The following is a 23,506-nucleotide window of genomic DNA, read 5'->3' as shown; positions in this document are numbered from 1 at the left end:
CAAGAGTACATCAGCATTGCAAGCAGCTGATTGGCAGGGGTTCCTGACAGAGGACGCTTGCTGCTGTAATATTGGTGGTGTATGTTAGAGATAGGCCACCAATAGTGGGAGGCTGGACAACCCTCTTAATCCAGTCTTAGCATGAACCATAGAAATGCTATTACTATTTTGAACAGTTTGGAATATTCCGAGCTCAGGGCTGTATGCGCATATCATGGTCATGTTCATGTACTCTGTATGGTGGAGCCCCACTGTTATTATGAACCGATAGAAACCCTGCGTGCCATTGGGGACCTCCACGACTCATTGCTGCATCCGCGGGTAACATGGCATGTAATGGAACATCCCACAAGTTTATTTTCATGGATTCCATATGACTTAGTGAGGAAAAGCTTTTTAGGAAAGGCAAAATAGGGACTACAGAAGGTGATGGGCTTCATGTTCATCACTTGTACCACTCTAATTTGATATATCAGCCGTGTCGAGCAGGCCTTAAGGTACCTTTACACGGGGCAATTATCACCCAAATTCTAGTTGGAAACAGAAAATAATTATAATTACCCCATGTGCATGCGGCCGCTGACGGGGCACGGAGTGAAAAATCACTGGCTTGTTTACACGAGCTTGCTTGGTTTTTAGTTCTGCCGTGTAAACAGGAGCCGCTCAATCCTTCGATCCCCGGCCCACTCCGCCTGCATTGACTATTGCTCTGATGTCAAGCAGTCATCCCACGTAAAGGTACCTTGAGGCGGTGAAGAACAATCACTTTGAACAGTGCGAGACAAACAGCAGGGGCCTGTCTGCAAAGAACAGTAGAGCATAAGGGCCCCTTGCTCTCTAATAGCACATCAGTAGATCCCCCTACGTACGTGTCGCTCTAACAATCCATCAATAAATTCATTTTTAGGACCCCTTGGTCTACACAGCCCCTCTGCCTCTATGAAATAAAAGTTTCAAAAACGAGTCACCTACTTTCACAAAGTCTTCTTCTCAATATCCCTCGGATTTTATCGATGGCATTGTAGTCAGAGACGTGGAAGACGTGGGCAGACTTGGGTTCTGATGCGATCTCATCCAGCTCTTCCTTCAGAGCTTCCCCAACACCTACAGCAAAAATCCTAATTCCAGCTTTATGAGCGGCAGTGGCAGGTTCTAATACCAGGTCTTGACTTCTTCCATCGGTCAAAAGGATAACAACTTTTTTAATGGCTCGTTCTCTGGGCCTTCCACCAGCCTCCTCAGAAAAACTGTACGTTGTGATGTATCTAAGAGCGTCTCCCGTATTGGTGTTTCCGCCGTAGTACTTTATGTTCCTGGCGGCTTCTTTCACATCCTCATGAGTCTGATATCTCCCAAGGTCGAATTCTGTGTATGGTTTGCCGCTGTATCTTACAACTCCCACTCTTGTCCTATCTGGTCCAATCTCAAAAGTGTCCACCAAGTTGGAAACCCATTGACGGACTTTTTCAAAATCTTCTTTGCCTACACTGGAGGATGTGTCCAAGATGAAGACTAAGTCGTAATGGACGTTTTTACAACCTAAAAAATCAAGACAAAAATAATAATAAAAAATGTTCCATTGTCAGAATTTAAAAATAATATATCCAATTAATGCTGCTAAATGTTAACAATCTAACTTGTGAATGTAACACCCAAACCCCACCTGACCAAGCTACAGTATACATACTATATATTATGATGACTAAAATACAATGGGAAACCTAATGTAATACTTTGAGTGCGAATTGGCTAAATTAAATGGGTTTTTCAGAATAACGCTTGTATATAATAACCACATAAGAATGCAGGGTTCTTAGTATATAGTTTGATCAAAACATGTTGGCCCAACCACCACGTCCAGGCGCACCTTGAATCATAGAATGGTAGAGTTGGAAGAGACCTCCAGGGTCATCGGGTCCGACCCCCTGCTCAGTGCAGGATTCACTAAATCATCTCAGACATATGCCTGTCCAGCCTTTGTTTGAACACTTCCATTGAAGGAGAACTCACCACCTCCATGGTAACCTGTTCCACTCAGTGATCACCATGACTGTCAAAGAGTTTTTTCTAGTATCTAATCTGTGCCTCCTCCCTCTCCCTGGAGGTCCTTTCCAACCCGATGATTGTATAAGTTCTATGATTCTGACATTCCAAGTGCCAGGAGATGAATCTAAGGAGACCTGGAAAAGGGTAGGTAACGAGGGACGTATGAGCAAAAGAAAGTCTGCTTTACAGTCTCTGAGGCTACAGCTATGCAGCTGCCCCCACTGATATGAGGACATGGCAGGTCTTTTTTAATGATGTTGTTGACTTTGGCCTTATAGACCAATAAATTGATTTCGCCTAATTTGGGTTGGACATACGACTTTTACCATTTTTTCATTAATGTAGACATGTGAGGTCTCGTTTTTTGTAGGATGAACTGTAGATTTTTTGGAAGACTGTTGGACACCAATAAAACTCATCTAACTGAAAAAATAGGCAAAAATCCCAATGTCTAGATGTGCTGAGCTAATAGAGACCCCAAGAGACTTGCACCTGTAATTGCAGCAAAATGTGGCTCCACAGGGTATTAACCTTCAGGGGGTAAATACTTACGCACATTAAAGTTCTACTTTTTTTGTCATAAAAGGCCACTTTAGTGATTTTTTTTTTCATTCACTGCAGTAGTAAATAGTGTAAGTAGTCCCCAAGTATATGTAGGTCCTCTAGTATTGCCTTATTAGTTTTTTATTATTATTATTGCTAGCCGTTTAGTCATTCACGATCCTCAGTGACCCTAAAGGCGAGCTCCCTCCATGTTTTTCGGTTTAGCGCTGCTTCTTTCAGTTGTGTGATATCCATGCCAGTATCAGCTCTGACAGTATCAGCCATCTTGTCCTTGGGCTCAGGTCTTCTTTTCAGCCACTGATCTGTCCAAGCATTACAGATTTTTCTAGCGACTCTGCTTGCATTACATGGCCAAAATCCGTGAGTCTGAGTCCGGTCATCTTGCCCTCCGTGAGTCTGAGTCCGGTCATCTGGCCCTCCAGTGGTATATCGGGTCTTATACGATTCAGGACTTCTTGTTTAGTTATTCCTTTCTATTTGAATATTCCCTGGCACCTTCTTTTTTGTTGGGTCATATGTTCTCATTGTGACCACCTGGGAATTACTTGTCTCTGTGTTCTCTCTAGGAGTCATCAGAACTTTCTGTATGATGAAACTGCATGGAATGTACAACACAGGCTCTTCATGGGGGGAATAGAATCTAATATCACATTACTGATTATGGTTAATGGCTCCTGTCATACAGTTATAAAAGAGGAGATAACACGTTCATCCCCCTGACTGTATAATTATGTTTTTAAGCTTATTTAGGGGTATATAGAAGGTCATTATAATTAGTATACACTCAGTAGGCAAAGATGGTATTGGCTCGGCTGGTCATGTGATGCTCTAATGATGCATCATGGTATTGCTAGCACAGCATAGAGGAAGAGAAAGCAAGAAGAAATATAGAACTCAAGATGGTGTCTGATAACTATCAGACAAGAGGCTGCATTGCAGGAAGTGAGTGCAATATATACTTTGTTGTGTCCGGTGAAGAGGATATGCAAATCTGATGTCTGAGCATAACTTATAAAGAAAAGGATCCCACAAGCAGATCCCAGTGCAGAATGCCCCCAGCTGTAGAGCTGACAATGGTGTGTGGTGGTGTGATGTCACCTGAAGAACCAATCAGTATGGGATATCACAGCACTTTTGGACCTTTTAAAGTCCACTATTAAGCCATGTTATTGGGAGATGGAACCATCCGGTGTGTGCGGTGCGGCCATGTTCAGGGAGACCTCATAAACTGACAGAGCGTGGAGAATGAGGCGCCTGCGATGGGGCTTGGAGCTATGGACCTTAAGTGAGTGGAAGCAAGTGTTGTGGATGGCTGAATCACAGTCCATCATCTTCCGATCGGATGGCGGCACTTGGGTATAGCAGTTGTCCAAGACCAGTTTCTATGTGGCTGCATTGCCCTAACAGAGAAGTTTGGAGGAGGTTCTGTTATGGTGTGGGGTGGTTTCTGCTGGGAAGGACTCGGGCCATTGGTTATAGTGAAGTCCACCCTCAATGCCAATGGGTACAGAGACATCCCAGACAATGTGGCATCACAAGACCGGATTGAAAAATGTGAATAAATCGAATTTCATCACTTTCTATGTGTCCCAATACTTCTGTCAGCATAGTGTAGGTAAGAGACCTCCAGAGTGTGACCGGCAATCAAGTGATGGGGCAAGGATGGAAAACGTGGTCTCACTGCCGTGGCCTTTATTTATTGTATGTGTCATAGTAAAAGCTAGCTTGTGCCGTTGGCACTTCGTGTAAATCAAATTATACAAAATCCATTTAACTTCCAGGTTGTGATGCAACAAAACATGAAAAACGAACCAAGGGGGCGAATACATTTGCAAAGCACCAACGTACAGCATGGTGGGCAGCTTGAAGTTATCCCCCGATAGCCCCTGTAATTTTAAGTGAAGTCACTCTTGCTCAGGAGCCGGTGAGCCTCCAGTCCGCTGCTTACTAATTCCTCCCTGTATGTATTGCTGATAGCGGTTTTTCAGCCCCTCCGCCCTTTTTCTACACTTTTCTTCGCTCTCAATATTATGATTATCTGTCACAACAATCGGCGCAGTATATAACATTTATTCCGACTTCCTTCCAAACAAACCCGCTGTGTAGTAACTACAATGTATGCACTTTGCATCTCTTTAGGGACTCGCTCTCCCATGTCCCCCAGCGCTGGGACGTTTTGTTCTTGCGCTCCTTTTGTTTCCTTCTCTTAGAAATAAGATTGAAAAGGCGGCCGGTGGATGTCAGATCGGGGCTGACCTCTGCCGGGACTCCCACATGTTTAGATTAGTTGGGGGTGAGAAACTGGCAGGATTTAAAGACTGGAGATGGAGAGCAAGAAAAAGAGTGTGATGCGCTGCGCCGGCAGAAGTGTGGGACGCAGAGAAGGGATTGGATGTTATCCCCATTCTTCCATCCGGCGTTGGCCTCAGTGACTGCAGTCGCCCTCCGCAGCCGCTTCCCATCAAGTTCCCATGGATGTGTGGAGGGATTCGCCTCCATCCCTGGAGCAGCTTCAGATAGTGATGGGGATGATGGTGTGTTGGGCGCACAGATACGGCGTTCTACTTCATCCCAAAGATGCTTGATGGGACTGAGATCCGGACTTTGGGCCAATGAAGTTTGCAGATGTTCTGTAGTCATAAATTAGCTGATGGGAAGTGCAAAAGAGTAGAGATAAGGACTGAAAACTAAAGATAACTTCACAAGTGGCGACTGTCACCCAAATTATCATTGGAAACAGCCAATTCCAGCGGTCATCGTCCCGTTCTTGGTGTAAATGTGGCCAGATGTGGCCACCAAGAACTAAAAACCAAGTGACTATCAACCCGTGTACACCGAGAGTCATTCAGCTATGGAGACTGCCTGCTTACTGTGAATGGGGGTGGGCAGGCCAGAACAATCTCCACCCACTCTTGCAGTTGATCCCTAGGTACTGACCTGAGCTGCAGTTCCAGATACAACCTGTCGGAGGCGCCCCATGGGTTCTACTGGAAAGGAGCTGTGCTTTTATAGTTTCTTACACCTTCTATGTACTTTTCTCTATTGTGGTCTATGCGAATCACAAAACTGGCCAATCTTAGATGTTTTCAGTATTTCTAATGCCGGTCTTGATGTGAAGGTGCGTGACACGTGGTTCTCTATCCGCAGTTTTTAATGTTCCTGATCTGCTGACCCCTCATCCCGCCCGCACCTGGGGAAGCGCTCACCTATCAGTTCCGCCCTTTATATGTAGTGTTACCTTACCAGCTCTCTGTGCCTGTGAGTGTCCTCCTGCGAAAACCAGAACCAAGATCAGGAGTAGTAAGTGAGATCTCCGACACCCCATGGTGATCCGCATTCTTCCGCTGCGTCCTTAAAGGGGCATGGGCTCGTTTAGTATATTCACCTGTTTGAGAAGAAAGCAACATGTCAGCAGTGGCCAGGACTAATTTTTGCCATCCAGAATGTTAAAATGACATTGTTGCAAAAAGAGAATGGATTGACAATTGTAATGGTTTGTGGGCGTCTTTCAAACCCTTAAAGGGGTTTTCTGGGACTTTACTAACAATGAGCTATCCTAAGGATAGATCATCAATAGTTGATCGTGGGGGTCCGGCACTCAGGATCCCTTCCAGATCTGCTGTCAGTGCAGACAAAGCCGGAAGCAAACAGCTCTGTCCATAGGACAGTGGTCCGAACTGGTATTGCAGTCAATTCAATGGAAGCTTCACCTGCAATATCAACCTCAGCCGCTGCAGTACAACAGAGCTGATCACTTCCAGGACTGTCTATGGGTGGTGGTACTGGAAGAGGGGGAAGAAGCCCTCACCCCCATACTGCGCTCACTAGTGGGCACTGCTGTTCGGAGATCAGAAGAAAGAAATCCCATCACTCTTGCATGTACACGAGAGCCTCATGTAAGTGCATGCCCATAGGGAATAATGTACATAAAAAACACAAGTGCTGCGATACAAAATGCAGCACACTTACATAAAAAATCGTGGGTTTTACATTTACCTGCAGCGCTGCGAGAGAAAAAATTGCAGCATCTCTTAATTTTGGAAGATTTTGTTGAAGAATCGTCCATTCTTCCCTATGGGAGCAGAAAAAAAATTGCCTCGCGCTCATATGTTGGTGCAAGCTCTATCAGGTGCGATGCAATGTGCTTTTGCTCCTATAGGGAATAATGGGCGATTTTCCTGCGTGTTTTTTAGTGCAGCGATGCCATTTTCTCACAAAACGTATTGCGCTAGAATAAAAATGTCAGGTTTTGTAGGCTGTATGGGACCGATATATCACTCGCCTGTGTAAATGCTCGCTCATCCACGACACGACTCCCCACGGTAACCGGGAGACCCGCCGCCAACAAATGTAATCTGTATGGGGACAAGTGATCCTGCTAGCCATGACTTGTCAGTAGCACGGCGGTTGGCACTTGTTCCTGCCACTGACATGCGGCAGAGGACCCCATGTATGGGGATGGACGATGGCTAGCAGGATGGTCCGTCCCCATACAGATTGCATCTATCAGCAAACATACCCCTGTTACATGGGTTGGTAATGTAGGTGCACTTTCCATAGACTTCAATGCAATACCAACCCGAGCCGCTCCAATGTATACAGAGCTGTCAGCTTCCGGCTCCATGCTCACCGACAGCGGGCCGGACAACCGCTGATCTGAGGAGTCCTGCCAGTTGACTATTGATGACCTGTCCTGAGAAGTCATCAATAGTTCAGACCTGAAAACCCCTTTATACTTTAGTGACTGCCGCATCTGACCGGGGAGTGGCAGGCATCTTCGGTCCGTGGCTTCTGCAATGTCTAAAGAGCCAAATGGTCCATGCGGTCAAACAGGACCCTTCTCTGTGGCGTCCATCTGCCGTGCTTTTCCATATTTCATTAGTCAACCCATTGATGATTCGGTGAGATGCCGCAATGACGACCATTTACCTCCCAGCAGAGGAAGAAAGGGACACATTCTTGTTCTATATTGAACTTGATGACATCCAAGAGGCTTAAATGTCACTATGATCAAAATAGGCAAACAACGTATCCAAGCCGCGCTCCATACATTCCCAGCTTTTACCATCCAGGGTATATTTAGGTAAAGGCAAAATGAATAGTATGAGCTCATCTGCAAAGCTGGAATGGAGTTGTCCTCAAAAGATCTTACTTTTAATATAGAATGGAAAGTGGCCCCACCGGAGCGATGTGTGACCGGTGTCAGGTGACGCCCCAAAATAGTGGGTACATTTCACAAGGTCCTAATCACCCATGTCTTTGGAAAAGTACCTCGTAAATCATAGTGGACAACTAGATGGTCCGGTAATTGTGGTCAACTCAAAGGGGCATTCCTCGCTAATGACATTTATCTTCTATCTGAACTTTGAGACCCTCCAGCAATCCAGAGATCTCTACACCTCAATACTCCATGAAAAACGGAGCGTTGGTGCACCTGCTGGAGCCTCGCGCATGCGCAACGCCGCTCTGTTCACATAGGGCATTTGAGTTGTGCACATCTCAGGATTGTTGGAGGTCCCAGTGGTTGGACCTTATCCCTTATCCTAGGTCCCTTAACAGTAGACCCCGTCAACTTTTTGAAAAAGGTGCACGGCCTGACATAAAACCCGAAAAATTTGACTTTTGTACACTAGAAAACTAGTGTACAGGGAATAATACTTATGCCCAGTAGTCTCTTAATGCAACTCTGGCTATATATTCTATAAGGGTATATCATACAGGGGATCTCCAGCTAGGCGCCATTTATGGGCCAAAACAGGAAACCATTGAAAAAGAGCAGTTGCCACTATGGCAGACCATCCAGGTAGTACATAGTTGCTCATCGATTTGCTGTGGGGAAATGAATGGCTGTCAGAATCTTCCCCAACCAATTGTAGTGGCCCGGTACAACGGGACCCTCCATAACTGTATGCATGCATTTGTCTATGTAATGTCAGTGTCCTCTGTGTTGCATGAATGATGTGTATTGCATAGCTGCAGCACTGAAAGGGTTAAGTGTCTGGTATGTGAGCTGACTGTCTGGAAAATGTATCTGTTTGTTTGTCACATGACCTTGTGAGAGATATCTGATTGCAAGGTGCGCGCAAGGGGTGCTCTGTCCTGGGCTTGCAAGAGAGAGGAGAAGAGTTCTGTATGAGGACCACAGAAGCACCTTCAGCCTGTGCGGCCCAGAATGGAAGAGGCGGAAAGAAGTCTACCACCTGCCCTGGGACTGCCGTACCCACGAGATATGAACGGACCCTTACCATGCTAGGAGTGAGAGTAAGAAACCGCCATGCAGTTCACCCAGTTTTATCAAATGTGAGTGTTGACCGGTAGAGTGCTGGAGAGAAGAGAGTGTGTTGCCGCGATCAGGACCTACAGGTAACAGGACTGTGGTTTCTACTCCGCACTTGGACGTTTCACCCGTTACCCTCCTGGTGGTAGATGGTAGAGCCACTGTGACACGGCCCAAACTCTACCCCGTTGTCTCCTAGGCCGTGGCCCGCTCCTTGAACGCGGCACAATCATAGTTGATCACCATGGTGCCTTTAGAGAAGGGCAGGGGCAGAGTAGCACTAGAAAAAATTACAAAGTGTCTTCATGTTGTAGGTGGACCAAAACCGACAGCAAATGGGACAAACGTAACACTGGCAGGGGGCTGCAGACCACCAGCCAAAGCCACATTGGCGGTATCTGGGGAGAAGCCTGTGCAGCATGCATAGCTCCCTGCAGCAAATATTCTATAAAGCACAGAAAGCCTAATCCCTCACCAACAGAGATGGGACACAATCCTGCTACTCGGAAGTCAACAGAAGTGACGCAGACTGCAGCAGCCGATGGGTGAATGTAAGCTGCCTTTTATTTTATTTCAGTGCCTACGCAACGGCTCCATGACCTGACCGGACCGCCCGGATTTCTCTAGATGGAGTTTATGGCCATTCTTTCCCTAGAGAGGGGCTTGTTCTCATGAGACAACCCTTTACAATCCTTTTCCATTTGTTGACTTCAGTGGGATTGTGTGTCCAGTAAGGATCTATATGGGGCTTGTGGGCAACCACAGTGGATGCTCTTGATGGTTAATAAGTCCCATAGGGCTACGAATTAATGATAGCTTATTCTATCCATGCTTTGAGACCACTTGTGAAAGATGGCTGCCCTGTTTAGGGCTTTTAGTTTAATAGTCATGTTAATCCTAAGAAAACAAATTGGCTTTTGCAGGAACAGGACAAAAGTGTAATTCCATGGGAAGCCTTAGCTACATGCAGCCCATATAGTTGCATGAGGTGCAGGCCACCAGCTTACAGGGTTGTTGCACCTGGTGGATGTTGGCTGGGGATGATCACCCCCCCCCCCCCCCCTCAGGTCCACCTGATCAGCTGACCTTCTTTCTCCATGCAGCAGAGCCTTGTCCAGTTACATGGATCATTCTCCTCCTATTTCTGTCTACTCCCCTCTGATGTTCTGAGGTGCTGCTGTCGGCCCATTGGCTCCCCTGCAACACAGTTGCTTAGTTATTAATGTTATAAGCTTGGTTCCATGCTTGCATTTTTGTTATGGGCTTGCTTCTGGTATGTTATCAACGTACTGAAGTCGCATGGTGTAATTATTTTATGAGCTTGGTTCTGGTACAGTATTTATATACTGAGGTTGCTTCTGGTATTGCATTTATGTGCTGACCTTGGTTCTTCTGCTGTATTTATGTTATGAGCTTGGTTCTAGTCTTGTATTTATGCAATTACCTGCTCTGGTGTGAGTATGCTACTATCTTGCTGTACAATCTTTACAATTAGAATACAGCCAGACTGCCTATCAATACAATATATATATATATATATTTTTTTTTTTTCTTATGACGGTGTAGAGGGGCACCTAAATCAATTCTGCACAGGGTGCCATTGAACTAAATGCCAGCACTGTATAATTATATTACTTAATAACATTCATAAGCAAATTCACATAAAAAGTGTCTTTTTATTACAATAACCCCATGATGATAAGTTGCTGTGATTCCCAGTGATCAGCTGTGATCAGCTCAGAAGCCTTGCAGCAAGTGTTCATTTTCCCTACAGCACCACCACAGGAGAAATATGGTATTGCACAATGCATATTGTGATCTAAGGATTGTCAATACAATACACCTACAGGCTCGGTCCTCCAGAGTAGACACTCTTTGTAGTCAGTTTCCAAACTGGCTATTTCAGATTATCCCATATCATTAATGACTGATGCAGATGGTCAACAAAAAGTCTGAGGTCAAGGGACGGTGGCTGCTTGGTGGAGGACTAAGTCATAAGCAGAAATCAGACTTACAAGAAAAGCTTTGTATTCAGGACCACATGTTGACCACTGCACATCAACATAATGTAGAGGAGGAGAACAGCTGTTGTGCAGCACATTCAGTGGAGTAAGGTGTCGGGAGGACATGGCAGCCAATGGTTACCATATAGGTAGGTTCTGTGATAATAAGACAGTACATCTGACTCAAAATGGGGTTGTTCTATATCAGTTCTAAGCTCTAGGAATGGTAGCAATGTTAGAATGTTCTCCATCCTAGCATTGACTACTGATGGTGACTAATCAATGCTCCTGACCTAAAAGGGGTTGTCCAGGTGCAAACCATTCATGGCTATCAGTATTGAATCAATGAGGTCAACTTTGAGTTGTTTGCCAGGTTAGTGCCCCCATGCACTGAGCTGATTTTTGCAGGAAGCTGTCAGCGCTGTTCTCACTGCAGTGGCCATGCTTGGTATTGCAGGAAAAGTTCCCACTGAAGTGAATTAAGAATTCGGCTTATGATACAGAGCTGTCTGCTTCCTGCAAAAATCAGCTCAGCACATGGGGGCACTGACCTGGCAAACAACTGACCAGTGGGGGGTGTTGGGTGGCGGACCTCCGCTGATCTACTACTGATGTCTTATCATGAGGATACCATGGGCAATTAGTAGTTTACAACTGAACAACCCTTCTAAGGTCCAACAATGAAGGGCCATTGCTATGTTATTGATAAAGAATAGGGAAATTTCATAGATCCCATTGTAGTGATTGGTGGGGTCCCCAAGGATCTGACGTTCATAAATGTGGTTTATGTCGGAAACCCCTTTGAAGAAGAGAACTTCCTAAATGAATCCTGATAACCTCTGTGGTAGCGTTTCTAGATCTTTAGACCACAGATATTCCATAGTTCCTTATTTCTTCCTTCTTTCTCCTATGTCTTTAAGACTTGACTAAAGAACACGATCTCCTGAGCGTCTCGTTACTATCGAGCCGATTCTCCTTGATAAATGATACATCCAGAACAAGAGCCTATTGTGTCCCAGAGCACTTCTGTAATTTACCAAACAATGAGAAACCAAACTCTCCCTTAAAATGCACTGAATTTGTCACAGAGAAGGGGGCTCTTAGCTTGGTGTGACCTGCGAACCATCAAAACATAAAAATACAAGGAGTTAAAATAAAAAAAAACTCATAAAAACCAAATAAAGCAAAAAAAATGGGACCTTAGAATTGTTACTGGGTTTTCTACATCAGCTCACTTTTCATGTTGCACCTTTCAAGGAGCGATAACAATATGTCTTTGTTGTCAGCGTGGGTTAATTGCTTCATGGCGGCGTACGAGTGACACGAGAAGAGACTTCGTGCTTCTTGTCTTGCTTTTTAAATGAGCTTGTGTTGGGAACTTTCACACCAGACGGAATTACACTGCAGGACATCTTTTTCAATCTCCTCCCCCCAAAAAAGTAATAAAAGTTCTACAACACATTAGATGTCCCCCGGAGTGCTGCCATCACTATGTACAACTCATCCCACAAAGAACAAGCCCTCGTACGGCTGGCAACCAGTCATGGCTCTCGCAAGGCCACAATGAAAATTACTTGGTCCTCAAGGCACAAAATAGGCTGGTTAGGAAGGGGTTAAGCTGATGGCCGGTGTCACAATGTTTATGGTTATTTACTCAGGAGATTTCGATACAGTAGTTTCCATAAAGGGAATGTATCATCAGGATGTAACTAAGTCTAACTTTGCCTTTAGGGCTCAGTCACACGGCCGTTTTAACGTGCGTCTTTTCACGCGTAAAAAAGATCGCACTAGATAGAACCGATGCTTTTTACTGACCGCGGTCACATGTGCGAAAAATGTCTGCGGCGAAACTTATAGGACACCATTTTTGAAATTGCAGGTAACTGCGGCATCTGTATTGTTTGATTGGGAAACCCCTGAATGCTGTTGCATCCAGGGGTTTCACCTTGTGCTTAATGGGGCTGGCGGCAGCAGTGTCAACCCCATTGAGAACATGCAGTGAAGATCGCGATCCTCTGGCGCAGCTGTAACAGCTGTGGCAGAGGATTGCGATGTTCTCCCATTGAATTCAATTGAGCCAGCAATACAGCCGGCTCCATTGAAAGCAAATGGGCTGTCGGCAAGCCCTGCAGTGATTTTCGGGGAAGGGCTTTAAATATAAGCCCTTCCCTGAAAAATCATCCCTAAAATGTGTAAAAAAATAAAAATATATATATATACTCCCCTCTCTGCAGCAGCCGGGGCTCAGGTGCGTCCAGACTGATCTTCTCCTGAAGTGCTATGAAGAGCTTTCAGTAGGTAGAGATTTTAAATCCCCCGCCTGCTGAAAGGGCTTCTTCTGATTGGCTGAGCACTCTGACCAATCAGAGGCAGCTCTCAGCTATTGAATGACAATCTCTCTCCAGTAGCGGGATATGTACAAAATGACTCCACATCTCTAGACATAATTAGAAAAGTGACAAATTTATCAACATTGTGCAGAATTTGATATGTCAGGGCCATGCACGGTGAAAATATCTTTTCATTCATTATGTAGCTCTCCACTTAGTGTTTCCTTGGTTCCCTTCCATCTGAAACTTTCTCCTCAGATGGTCATGTGATCTCAGTTCTGACCAGCTCAGACCTACTTGGGTTTGTGTGAAGTTTTTAGTCATTTTCTAAGTCTATGTAATGCTGTTACATAAACTTACCACAGAAACCGCTTACAGGAGGGTACAGAAACTCATGTCACAGTTACTGATGAGATCGCACAGCTATTGTCTCACAGGTATAATAGAGGAGATCACAGCTCCTCCTCCTGACTGTATACGTGTAGATTCATATCTGATCAAGGATAACATGGATATTTACACACATCCAAACTCAATGCAGATGTTGTCTTTGGTCAGATTTAAACCCAGGACCCCAGTGCTGCAAGGCAACAGTGCTAACCACTGAGCTACCATATTTCTTCTTCCTGCAGCGAAGGAGGAAGAGAAGAATAGATTTTTTTCTTCCAGTAGAGAAAGAAGAAACACAGTGGGTGGCTCAGTAGTTAGCGCTGCTGTCTGCAGTACTGGGATGCTGGGTTCACATCTGACCAAGGACATCTGCATGGATTTCTACAAGCTCCATGCATAAGTTGTCGTTTCTTAGAATTCAACCTGGGACCCCAGTACTGCCAGGCAACACTGTTATCTGCATACCATAGGACGACCACCACCTTTAGTGGACTTTGCAGGGACAAATTGCCTGAAGTTTGGGTTCATGCTGAACCAAACTTTTAACAAAGTTTGACCTGAAACATACTTCTAGTGCTTCAGTTTACTTAAAGTGGAAAGTGAGTTTCAATAACGAATGAATGAATGAAAGAATGAAAGTTCTGACCATAGAGCGGCCTCGTGGGCTCTTTCTCTCTTTCCTCCTCTACCAAAATGTTTCTCAAAAATGGAGATGGAGACTTGTCCACAGGCTGTCCTCCTCTTCTCCCTATAAAAGTGCCTACCCACTAATGTTTTTTTCTGCTTTGAATTCAGTGCGTTTTTTTTTCCAATTGTCAACGGGACTTTCTAATGTTAAAAATGCAATGCACCAAAAACGCAAGTTGCATAGAAAGTCCCATTGACAAATGAAAAAAAACCAAAACGCTGTGAATTCGCAGCAGAAAAAAAACCGCTAGTGGGTAGGCACTAGAGATGAGCGAGTATACTCGCTCGTCTCTAAAGATTCGGGGGCCGGCGGGTGACAGGTGAGTTGCGGTGGGGAGCGGGGGGGGGGGGGGGGGGGGAGAGAGAGAGACTCGCTCATCTCTAGTAGGCACCCTTAGGGTAGAGTCGAGCAATTTTCCTTCAGGGAAAGGCTGTAACCTCTGTTCTCCTGGTTCATAGCGGGCTCCAAGGGGTTAATAATCATCCAGTAACACATATAAGAACTCTCGAGGAGTGTAAAGAACTGAATAAGATGGAGTCTGGAGCGAGCGCACGATCTGCATACACCCCGACTCCGCACCTGCTGCTCGGCAAAGTGCCTTCTCCAACGCGCCAACAATCACAACATTCATCAAAAAAGCACAATACAAAAAGTGAGCATAAAAGCGCCTTCCCTCCCTATCGCTCCGTAACAAGGCGGTGAATGGGGCTCCAGAGCAATAGACTCGCTGGATCAATACGGGATACGAGACACTAAAGCTCAGCGGGTCCCCATCTATTGATTGTTATCAAGAAAGCTCCACGCTGAAATAAAGAACCTTCTAATAACAAAGACTCGTTACAAGTCGAAGGGAAGGAACAGGTTTGGGTCTTTTTGTTCTTAGCAATAAATTCTATTAAAACCTAAATAGATATAAAAAGGTCCTGGGGGGAGGGGTCTCCGACAACCTGCCTTATCATCATGGTTCAATAGAAAAAAATGACGCCTGTCTTGGTCCCCCAAAAAGCTCATCCTATGTAAAGGAGAAGTAGAAGGTTGATTTTTGATTTACAGGAAGAGCGCCACCCTTGTCAATGCGTTGTGTGTGGTATTACAACTCAGCTTCCATTCATTTCAATAGAGCTGAGCTGTAATACCGCACACAACCCAATGGACAAGGGTGGCGCTATGTTTGGAAGAAAGCAACCATGTTTTTCTACTCCTCGACAACCCCTTTAAACTCTTTCCAACATGTTCCGTAAATGTTCGGTGCATGTCACGTATCACTGTAACGTGGCGGGCTTGGGAGCTGAGGCCACTCAATACATGGCGGGTAGCTGACACCCGCCCACAACTGCTGCAATCAGAAATAACTCTGATCACGGATGTTAACCCCTTAAATGCTGTTATCATATCTGAAAGCAGCATTTAAATGTCCCGATCTTCATATAAAACTCCCAAAAGGCTTCCCCGGGTGAGATTGCAGGGTGCTGTCCGGGTATCATAGCAGCCGGGTGCCATATGAAGGTCCTCCCAGTTGTTATGACTGTTTGCCTATTAGGACGTGCCTGTGACACATCTTACTAGATGCATGATTAAATACAGAATGATACAATACCATGGTATTGCATTATACCGTATGTGATGAAACGGTCACAGGTTCATGTCCTCTATGGGGACTAAAAAAAAAAGTGAAAATAAGTTAAAAAAAAGGTTTTCCTAGCCGATGCGTCAAAAAAAAAAAACAGAAAGAGAAAAATTGGTAATGCTGCATTCAAAAAGCCTGATTTATTAAAATATCATTTTAGTCTCGCACTGTGAATGCATCCGAAAAAAAAATGCAATGCAATAATTCTGCTTTTTTGGCCATTTCATCTCCAAGAAAAAATTGAATAAAAAGAGATCAAAGAGTTGTATGTACCCCAAAATGGTACCAATAAAACTGCAGGTCACCTTCCAAAAAAGGAGCTGCCACACAGCTCTATCGACAGAAAAATAAAGAGTTAGGGGTGAAAAGATGGTGACAGAAAGCAACTTTTTAAAAAGCTATTTTATTTTACAGGGTGCAGTAAAGAAGCTAAAACCGACGGCACATCTCAGTACAACATTGTTATAAATGATCTGGAGAAGGGAATTGAAGGGAAACTGATCAAATTTGCCGACTACACAAAGCTAGGAGGGATAGCTAACACTAGGGAGAGAGAGAGGATTCAAAAAGATCTAGACAAGCTTGCACAGTGGGCAGCGACTAACAGAATGGTATTTAACAAGGAGAAATGCAAAGTCCTACATCTGGGCAAGAAAAAGGAAGAAAGCACATACAGAATGGGTGGAATTGGGCTAAGCAGCAGCACATCTGAATACGACTTGAGTATACTAATAGATCATAGACTGAACATGAGTCAACAATGTGATGCAGCAGCCAAAAAGGCAAACACAATTCTGGGATGTATTAAGAGAAGCACAGAGTCTAGATCACGGGAGGTCATTATCCCCTCTACTCTTACTTAGTTAGACCATATCTGGAATACTGGGTCCAGTTCTGGGCACCCAACTTTAAAAAAGACATAGACAAACTGGAGCAAGTTCAGAGAAGAGTTACCAAGATGGTGAGCGGTCTGCAAATCATGTCCTATGAGGAACGGTTAAAGGATCTGGGAATGTTTAGCTTGCAGAAGAGAAGGCTGAGAGGAGACTTAATAGCTGTCCAATTCACACCTTCACTCTGAAATCTGTATTGCCTTCTGATTGGCTCGTGCTCTTACTAGTACTTTACATCACATCTGCACCGGATTAGCGCTTCACCGTTCACTAACACCTGCACTGTCACATGGCTGCATGCATGTATCATAGCAGAGGCAGACCACTTCCAATACGCTATCCTTACTTCAGTCATAGCAGCGGTCCCATGGGACTAGAGAGACGCGGAAAGCCAATTTCTGCTTCTCACGCTACTCTGCAATTGGCTTTACTTTTCATCTCTTAAAGGGGCCACAACATAAAACTGGAATCCATGTTCGGGGCCCCCAGGAGCCGGTATGCCAGACCATCATGTAGCGCATCCATGCCTATGGTGTGGTATTACTCTATAGGACCCCAGTACTGCCATGTAGTGCCAGGTCCAGCTTTCTGACTACACTCTGTATTCATTTGGTATTGCTGTAATCTTACTGACTGCAGAATAAAGATAATATCTCATTTTTTACTATGGAATTGGCAAAACTGTGTTTTTTTCCTATATCCCCCTACTTTATTTTTTTGCGTTTTACAGTCCATGAAATGGTACCGTTAACAACGGGCCCTCGTGAGGCCGTGCGGACGGACAAATAAAATAACGTATGGCTCTTGGAAGGCGGAATGAAAAAACTGAAAATTGTTTGCAACGGAATGACACAAAAATTATATACTTGAGGCATTCCCTAAATATATATATGTTTAACCCTTTTAGCCCTGTATCGCCTGGTGCAGCCTGCAGTTTATATAGTAATTACCGCGAACGTTTCCCCGCGGCCTCCGTACGCCGAACATACATCATATCATTATCTTGACAGCTCTAATTATCAGTCAGGTTGGTGTGATATTACTTTGGGTTATAATGTGGGAAGTAAAGTTCCTGCCCCGAGGGAAGAACAGCGGAAGCATCCGTGTGACTCTCCGGAGTACAGAGTGACTGATCGCGGGATTGTGGGGATTGGGGGTCATCTGCTGCATATCTAGAGCGTCTCATGTATGCAGTAAGGAGCCGGACCGCCGGCAGCCGCTGATCGGGAGGATTAGTTTTAATGTTACCCGGCTACAAAGACTAAACGAGAGCTTGAAGGGATCTCGCCTTTACCCGCCGTATGTGGCAGCGCCGCTCCCGCCGTCTCTTCAGGGAGCCGTAATGTTCATCTCCAATTTCCCCAAATGAAGGATGAGATTATTGAGTTTACTGTGACGACGAATGGCTGCGGTGTTATAACATTACAGAGAAGCTTCTGGAAGGCGCTCGTTTTATTAAGGGTTACTCTCCGAGCCACGGAGAACGGTAGGGGGCTGCAGAGGGTAACTGTATCCTTAGGAAAGGGGATTAATAAGGCTATAGGAATGTTGGTAATCTCCAGATCACACATGTCAAACACAAGGCCCGCGGGCCGAATCATTGTATGTGCATCAAACCTACAGGAATCCTACTCATCGCACCTTCATCTCCGACCGGTGGAAGGAGTACAGTCTGTGGCCGCTGACCTCTCGCCCCCAGAGTCTGCGTACGCCATCCTGTATACAACGCAGATGCAGATGTGAGACGTCAGCGGCCACCGACTCAGGAGCGGCTTTTGCTGCACAGGAGCGGCAGGCTGGGTGAGTGGGAAGCCTGCAGGGATGCCGCCTGGCCAGAGGACAATATAGGGGACATAATTATGTCTGGGGCCACTATGGGAGTCACTATTACTACTGGGGCTAATACACTGTACACTATTACTGCTGGGGCCACTATGGGGGGTCACTATTACTACTGGGGCTAATATAGGGGACACTATTATTGCTGGGGCCACTATGGGGTCACTATTACTACTGGGGTTAACATAGGGGACACTATTATTACTGGGGCCATTATTGGGGTCACTATTACTACTGGGTCTAATATAGGAGACACTATTACTACTGGGACTACTGTGGGGTCACTATTACTACTGGGTCAACATAGGGGACACTATTACTACTGGAGTCACTATTGGGGTCACTATTACAACTGGGGCCACTATTGAGGCACTATTACTACTGGGCCAATATAGGCAACACTATTCCTACTGGGACTACTATGGGGTCACTACTATTACTGGGTCAACATAGGGGACACTATTACTACTAAAGCCACTATCGGAGTCACTATTACTACTGGGTCAACATAGGGGACACTATTACTGTTGGGGTCGATATAGGGGACACTATTACTACTGGGACTACCATGGGGGTCACTCTTACTACTGGGTCAATATAGGCGACACTGTTACTACTATGGCCACTATAAAGGACTACTGAGTTAATATAGGGGACATTGTTACTACTGGGACTACTATGGGGGTCACTACTACTACCAGGGCTAGTTTGGGGGGCACTACTACAATATGTGGGACACTATTACTACTGTGGACACTGTGGGGGTCACTATTAACATGCTTCAGCGTGTTTATATGTGCGTAAATAGAGAGCGTATTTGTGCACGCAAAAATGAGCACATACGGGCCCATTACAATGGCGCACATATATGCAGTGAATATCGGCCCATTCACTTCAATCTCCTATTGCTGTGTGTAATACGCACCAAAATACAACATGCTGCTCATTTTTTCACACAATCGCACATCACATAAAAAATACGATTATGTGAACGAACCCATTGGGCTCTATTTACTGCGCATTACGTGTGAACGAGCCCCTACTATGCAGTCTAATTCCCAGTGGAATTCTTGCGGTTTGGCGAGAATTACGCGGGAGAGCTGCAGCTTAAAAACGAGCGGTATTTCGCTGCGGCTTTCTCTCCCCATACAGAGGAGCGAGGTCACAGCGGGAAAGAAAAAGAATCGACATGCTGCGGCTGTCAATTCCGCACCGCAGTGCCGGATCCACCCGGCTTTGCTGCAACGGATTGGCTGCCCCGTGTGGATGAGACCCCCGAGAAAGCGGCCGCAGGCGGTTTCGCCGCAGCAAAATTCCACACAGAAATTTTGCGGCTAATCCGCCCCGTGTGAACCCAGCCTTAAAGTTACAATCCGGCCTTCTTAGGCAGCCGTACGGCTGATGTGGCCCTCGGTGACAAGGAGTCTGACACCCGGCATTAGCTGTAGACAATCTCATGTATTTTCACTCTTTCATGTTCTGTTTTTTATGTTTTTATTATTTTTTAGTGATAATTCCTGCCGTCCGGCCGCGGACATTGATGCTGGGGTTGTCATATTGGTTGATGTGTTGCCTGACACTTTTGGTGGGATCATAGCTGTCTTTATATGGGATTCAATCTATAAGTAAACCAGATCCAGATTTGTCAATTATGAAAATGTGGAAAAGTGTTAGAGAGAAATAATGGCATGTTATCGTGAATAAGCCACTGCCATTCCCCCCCCCCCCCCCCCCCGGGTCCAATTGTTACCCCCTATAGCCCAAATCTTGTCTGATGAGCAGAGCCAAGGGCTCAATGGCCACTGCGAACAGAAGGGGGCGATAATGGACGCCTTTGCCTTGTACCCCTCTTCAAATAGGATGAAGAGGGCAGCAGCCCACCCACGTCGGGTACGAGGCGCTCTGTAAATGATGGATATCTATTTAATGAAGATTTGTCCAAATCTGAGACATTGTAATATCTCTAGTAAATAGGGCCTTTCAACTGAATTAAAAGCCTTGGTGGCGTCTACAGATGCCAAAGCCCAATCCGACGGACCCTTACGAGCGCTGACCACCACCTGATCTACTACTCCGCTTCTACTTTCCTGTGGACGGTTCCGGAAAAGTACAGGATATATTCTAAATATGTGTCATCAATTCATAAATCAGTCATCTGAATACGGGATCTAGCCAAGTGTGTGGGGACCCCCCTCCAGGGACTCTTGTGTGAGATCACAGAGGACCCTCACATCTTTAGATTCTAGATAGAACATGCAATAACATCGTTATCACATCTATTTGTTCATGGGATTTTTGTATCTTTTGAGCAACTACAACAGGCATATGATATAGCTGGATCGTGCTTCTATAGGGTCCTTCAGTTATGTCACACAGTATGTGCCCAGTATCCTGAGCCTTGTCCAACCATATCGACCTATCCTTTTATTAGGATACTACATACACAGGGGCATAAAAGGTTAATTTCCTCTCTATATCTATTCACCTGATTCAGACAGCCACTGCAATGGCCAGGCTTGGTATTATAGGGATTGAAAAGGGAACTTGGCCCGCAATACTCAGCCTGGCCACTGCAGTGAGAACAGAGCTGTCTGCTTCTTACACAAATCAGCTCAGTGCATGAATACAAAGGCCCAGCCTACAGCTGATCGGCAGGGGTGTCAGGCAAAACAGACCCCCGCCAGTCTACTATGGATGGGCTTTCCTAAGTCAATAGTTTGCAACTACACAACCCCTTTAAATGACTCCTAAAGTCTATAGGGGTTTGTCCAGCACCTTATGATAGCCTACTGTATCATCTGAAATAGAAAGCATTAAAGCGGTTTGCCAAGAAATTATATTATGACATCTTATGACATTATGGAGGTCCGACCATTGGGTCCTTTACAAGCTGGAAATCAAAACCTTTTTGGCTATGGCTACCAAAGGACAAGTGGCCAAGGGTAACCCAGAGCCCTCCGAACAAGACCTCCGCAACTACAGAAGAGATGTATTTCCCTGTACCAGTAACAAGGCCAAAAAAGTTTTATAACAGTAGAGAGGTGTGTAGTACATGAGGGTGGAGCCACAGCTGAGGGTGCGGACGTGCCGGCACTCGCTCCCCGTCTCTGGAGCATACTTAGTATACATACTCATGTACTGACTATAGGCGGCTGCCTGGGTGCTGAGGTTACAAAGTATTCACATCTAGTGATATTATGTAATCCAAGCAGCATTAAACGTATCAGCGGGCTCCACATATCAGGCTGGTTCACCTTCTGTCAAGTGGCTTAACCCCTTCCTGCCCACACCATGTAACTTAACAGGCTGATAGAACGGTCCCTTCAGCAGAAGCCTGGAAAAGTACACTATTGTGCAAAAGTTTTAGGCAGGTGTTGCAAAAATACACCAAAGTAAGAATGCTTTCAGAAATGGAAGGGTTAAAGGGGTTTTCCAGGGAGAATACTATTGAAGAGCTGTCCTGAGGATAGGTCATCAATATTTGGTCGATCAGCTGATTGTGCGCTCCGACCCCTGTGTAGAGGCCGTAGCTTGTAACTGCAGGCACAGCTCTGCTGAGGACCCAGAGGAGGACACAGAAGCCGTTCTTAACTGCTTCTGCCTTCTTTTTTAGGGTGACTACCCACTACAGTTCTTTTTCATTGCGAAATTTGCAGCTTTTTTTTTTCTCCAGGGGTCTATGGGACTTGTAATGTTAAAATCGCGATTGCGTAAATTGCGATTTTGCGCGATCACGATTTTAACATTACAAGTCCCATAGACCCTTGGAGAAAAAAAAACGCTGCAAATTTCGCAGTGAAAAAGAACTGTAGTGGGCAGTCACTGTTACAGGCTACATAGAGCTTAGTGAGCGCGGTGTAGAGAATGCAGGAAGCAGCACTGCTGCTTCCTGCATGGGACCCGGCAATCACATGATCATCAGCGATCCCTGGCATATCAGCCCCCTGACCAGCTCTGACAGTAATTATTGTTTTCCCCTGTTACTGGGGCTTCTATGGATGGCCCGACTACAGTGGGAAATAGTAAAAGAACATACAGTGTAAATGACCCCCGAAGGTCTTATATGGCGTCATGGAGGACACGGACATTAAAAAGAGAAGTTACAAAAATGATAGAATTACATAAATATATATAAAAAAAGAAAACGCCCACCTCCGATGCCAACCTGCGCCCTCGCCATACCTGCCCTGTAATTGTACCAATCACATTGTAATACATGTGAAACAAAAAGATGAACCAATTCCTATACTCCATTTTAATGTAAATATAATCCCTTTTTTCCTACGTTTTGTACACATTAGCTCTAGTAAAGCCAAAAAAAGGTATTAAAACATACAGTAGTCCTACATGTGACAAAAACACAGCAATAATAATTTTAACACGGCAGGAAAAAACATACGGTTTTGTCAATTATTCCTTCGAAGAACATGATTGGTGAGTGGTGGTTTTTACAAATGTTTCTACATGTTACATAGTCCAACTAGAGAACTATTTATGTGTGTGTGTATGTGTGTATTTGTGTTTATGTGTGTGTGTATGTGTGTATTTGTGTGTATGTGTGTGTATGTGTGTGTGTATGTGTGTGTATTTGTGCGTGTGTGTGTGTATGTGTATGTGTGTATGTGTGTTTGTGTGTATGTGTGTATGTGTGTGTGTGTATGTGTGTGTGTGTATGTGTGTGTGTATGTTTGTGTGTATGTGTGTGTGTGTATGTTTGTGTGTATGTGTGTGTGTGTGTATGTGTGTTTGTGTGTGTGTGTGTATTTGTGCATGTGTGTGTATGTTTGTGTGTGTGTGTATGTGTGTATGTGTGTATGTGTGTGTGTGTATATGTATGTGTGTGTATATG

General features: G+C 45.1%; 1 protein-coding gene across 1 annotated transcript in view; it reads right to left on the bottom strand.

The window, feature by feature from the left end:
* COL22A1 (collagen type XXII alpha 1 chain) overlaps positions 1-23,506 on the bottom strand; it is a 355,966-nt gene that overhangs the window by 307,719 nt on the left and 24,741 nt on the right. Inside the window, exons 2-3 of the mRNA XM_066578764.1 lie at positions 5,854-5,995; positions 973-1,539 (exon numbers count right to left, since the gene is read on the bottom strand). Coding sequence (XP_066434861.1) covers positions 973-1,539; positions 5,854-5,947 — 661 coding nt within the window. The 5' untranslated portion in view covers positions 5,948-5,995. The remainder of the gene's footprint in view (positions 1-972; positions 1,540-5,853; positions 5,996-23,506) is intronic.

This window comes from Eleutherodactylus coqui, chromosome 9 (genome assembly GCF_035609145.1).
Source record: "Eleutherodactylus coqui strain aEleCoq1 chromosome 9, aEleCoq1.hap1, whole genome shotgun sequence".
Classification (NCBI taxonomy): Eukaryota; Metazoa; Chordata; class Amphibia; order Anura; family Eleutherodactylidae; genus Eleutherodactylus; species Eleutherodactylus coqui.
The sequence above is the reverse complement of the archived record's forward strand: the minus strand, read 5'-3'. Positions and strand labels throughout refer to the sequence as shown.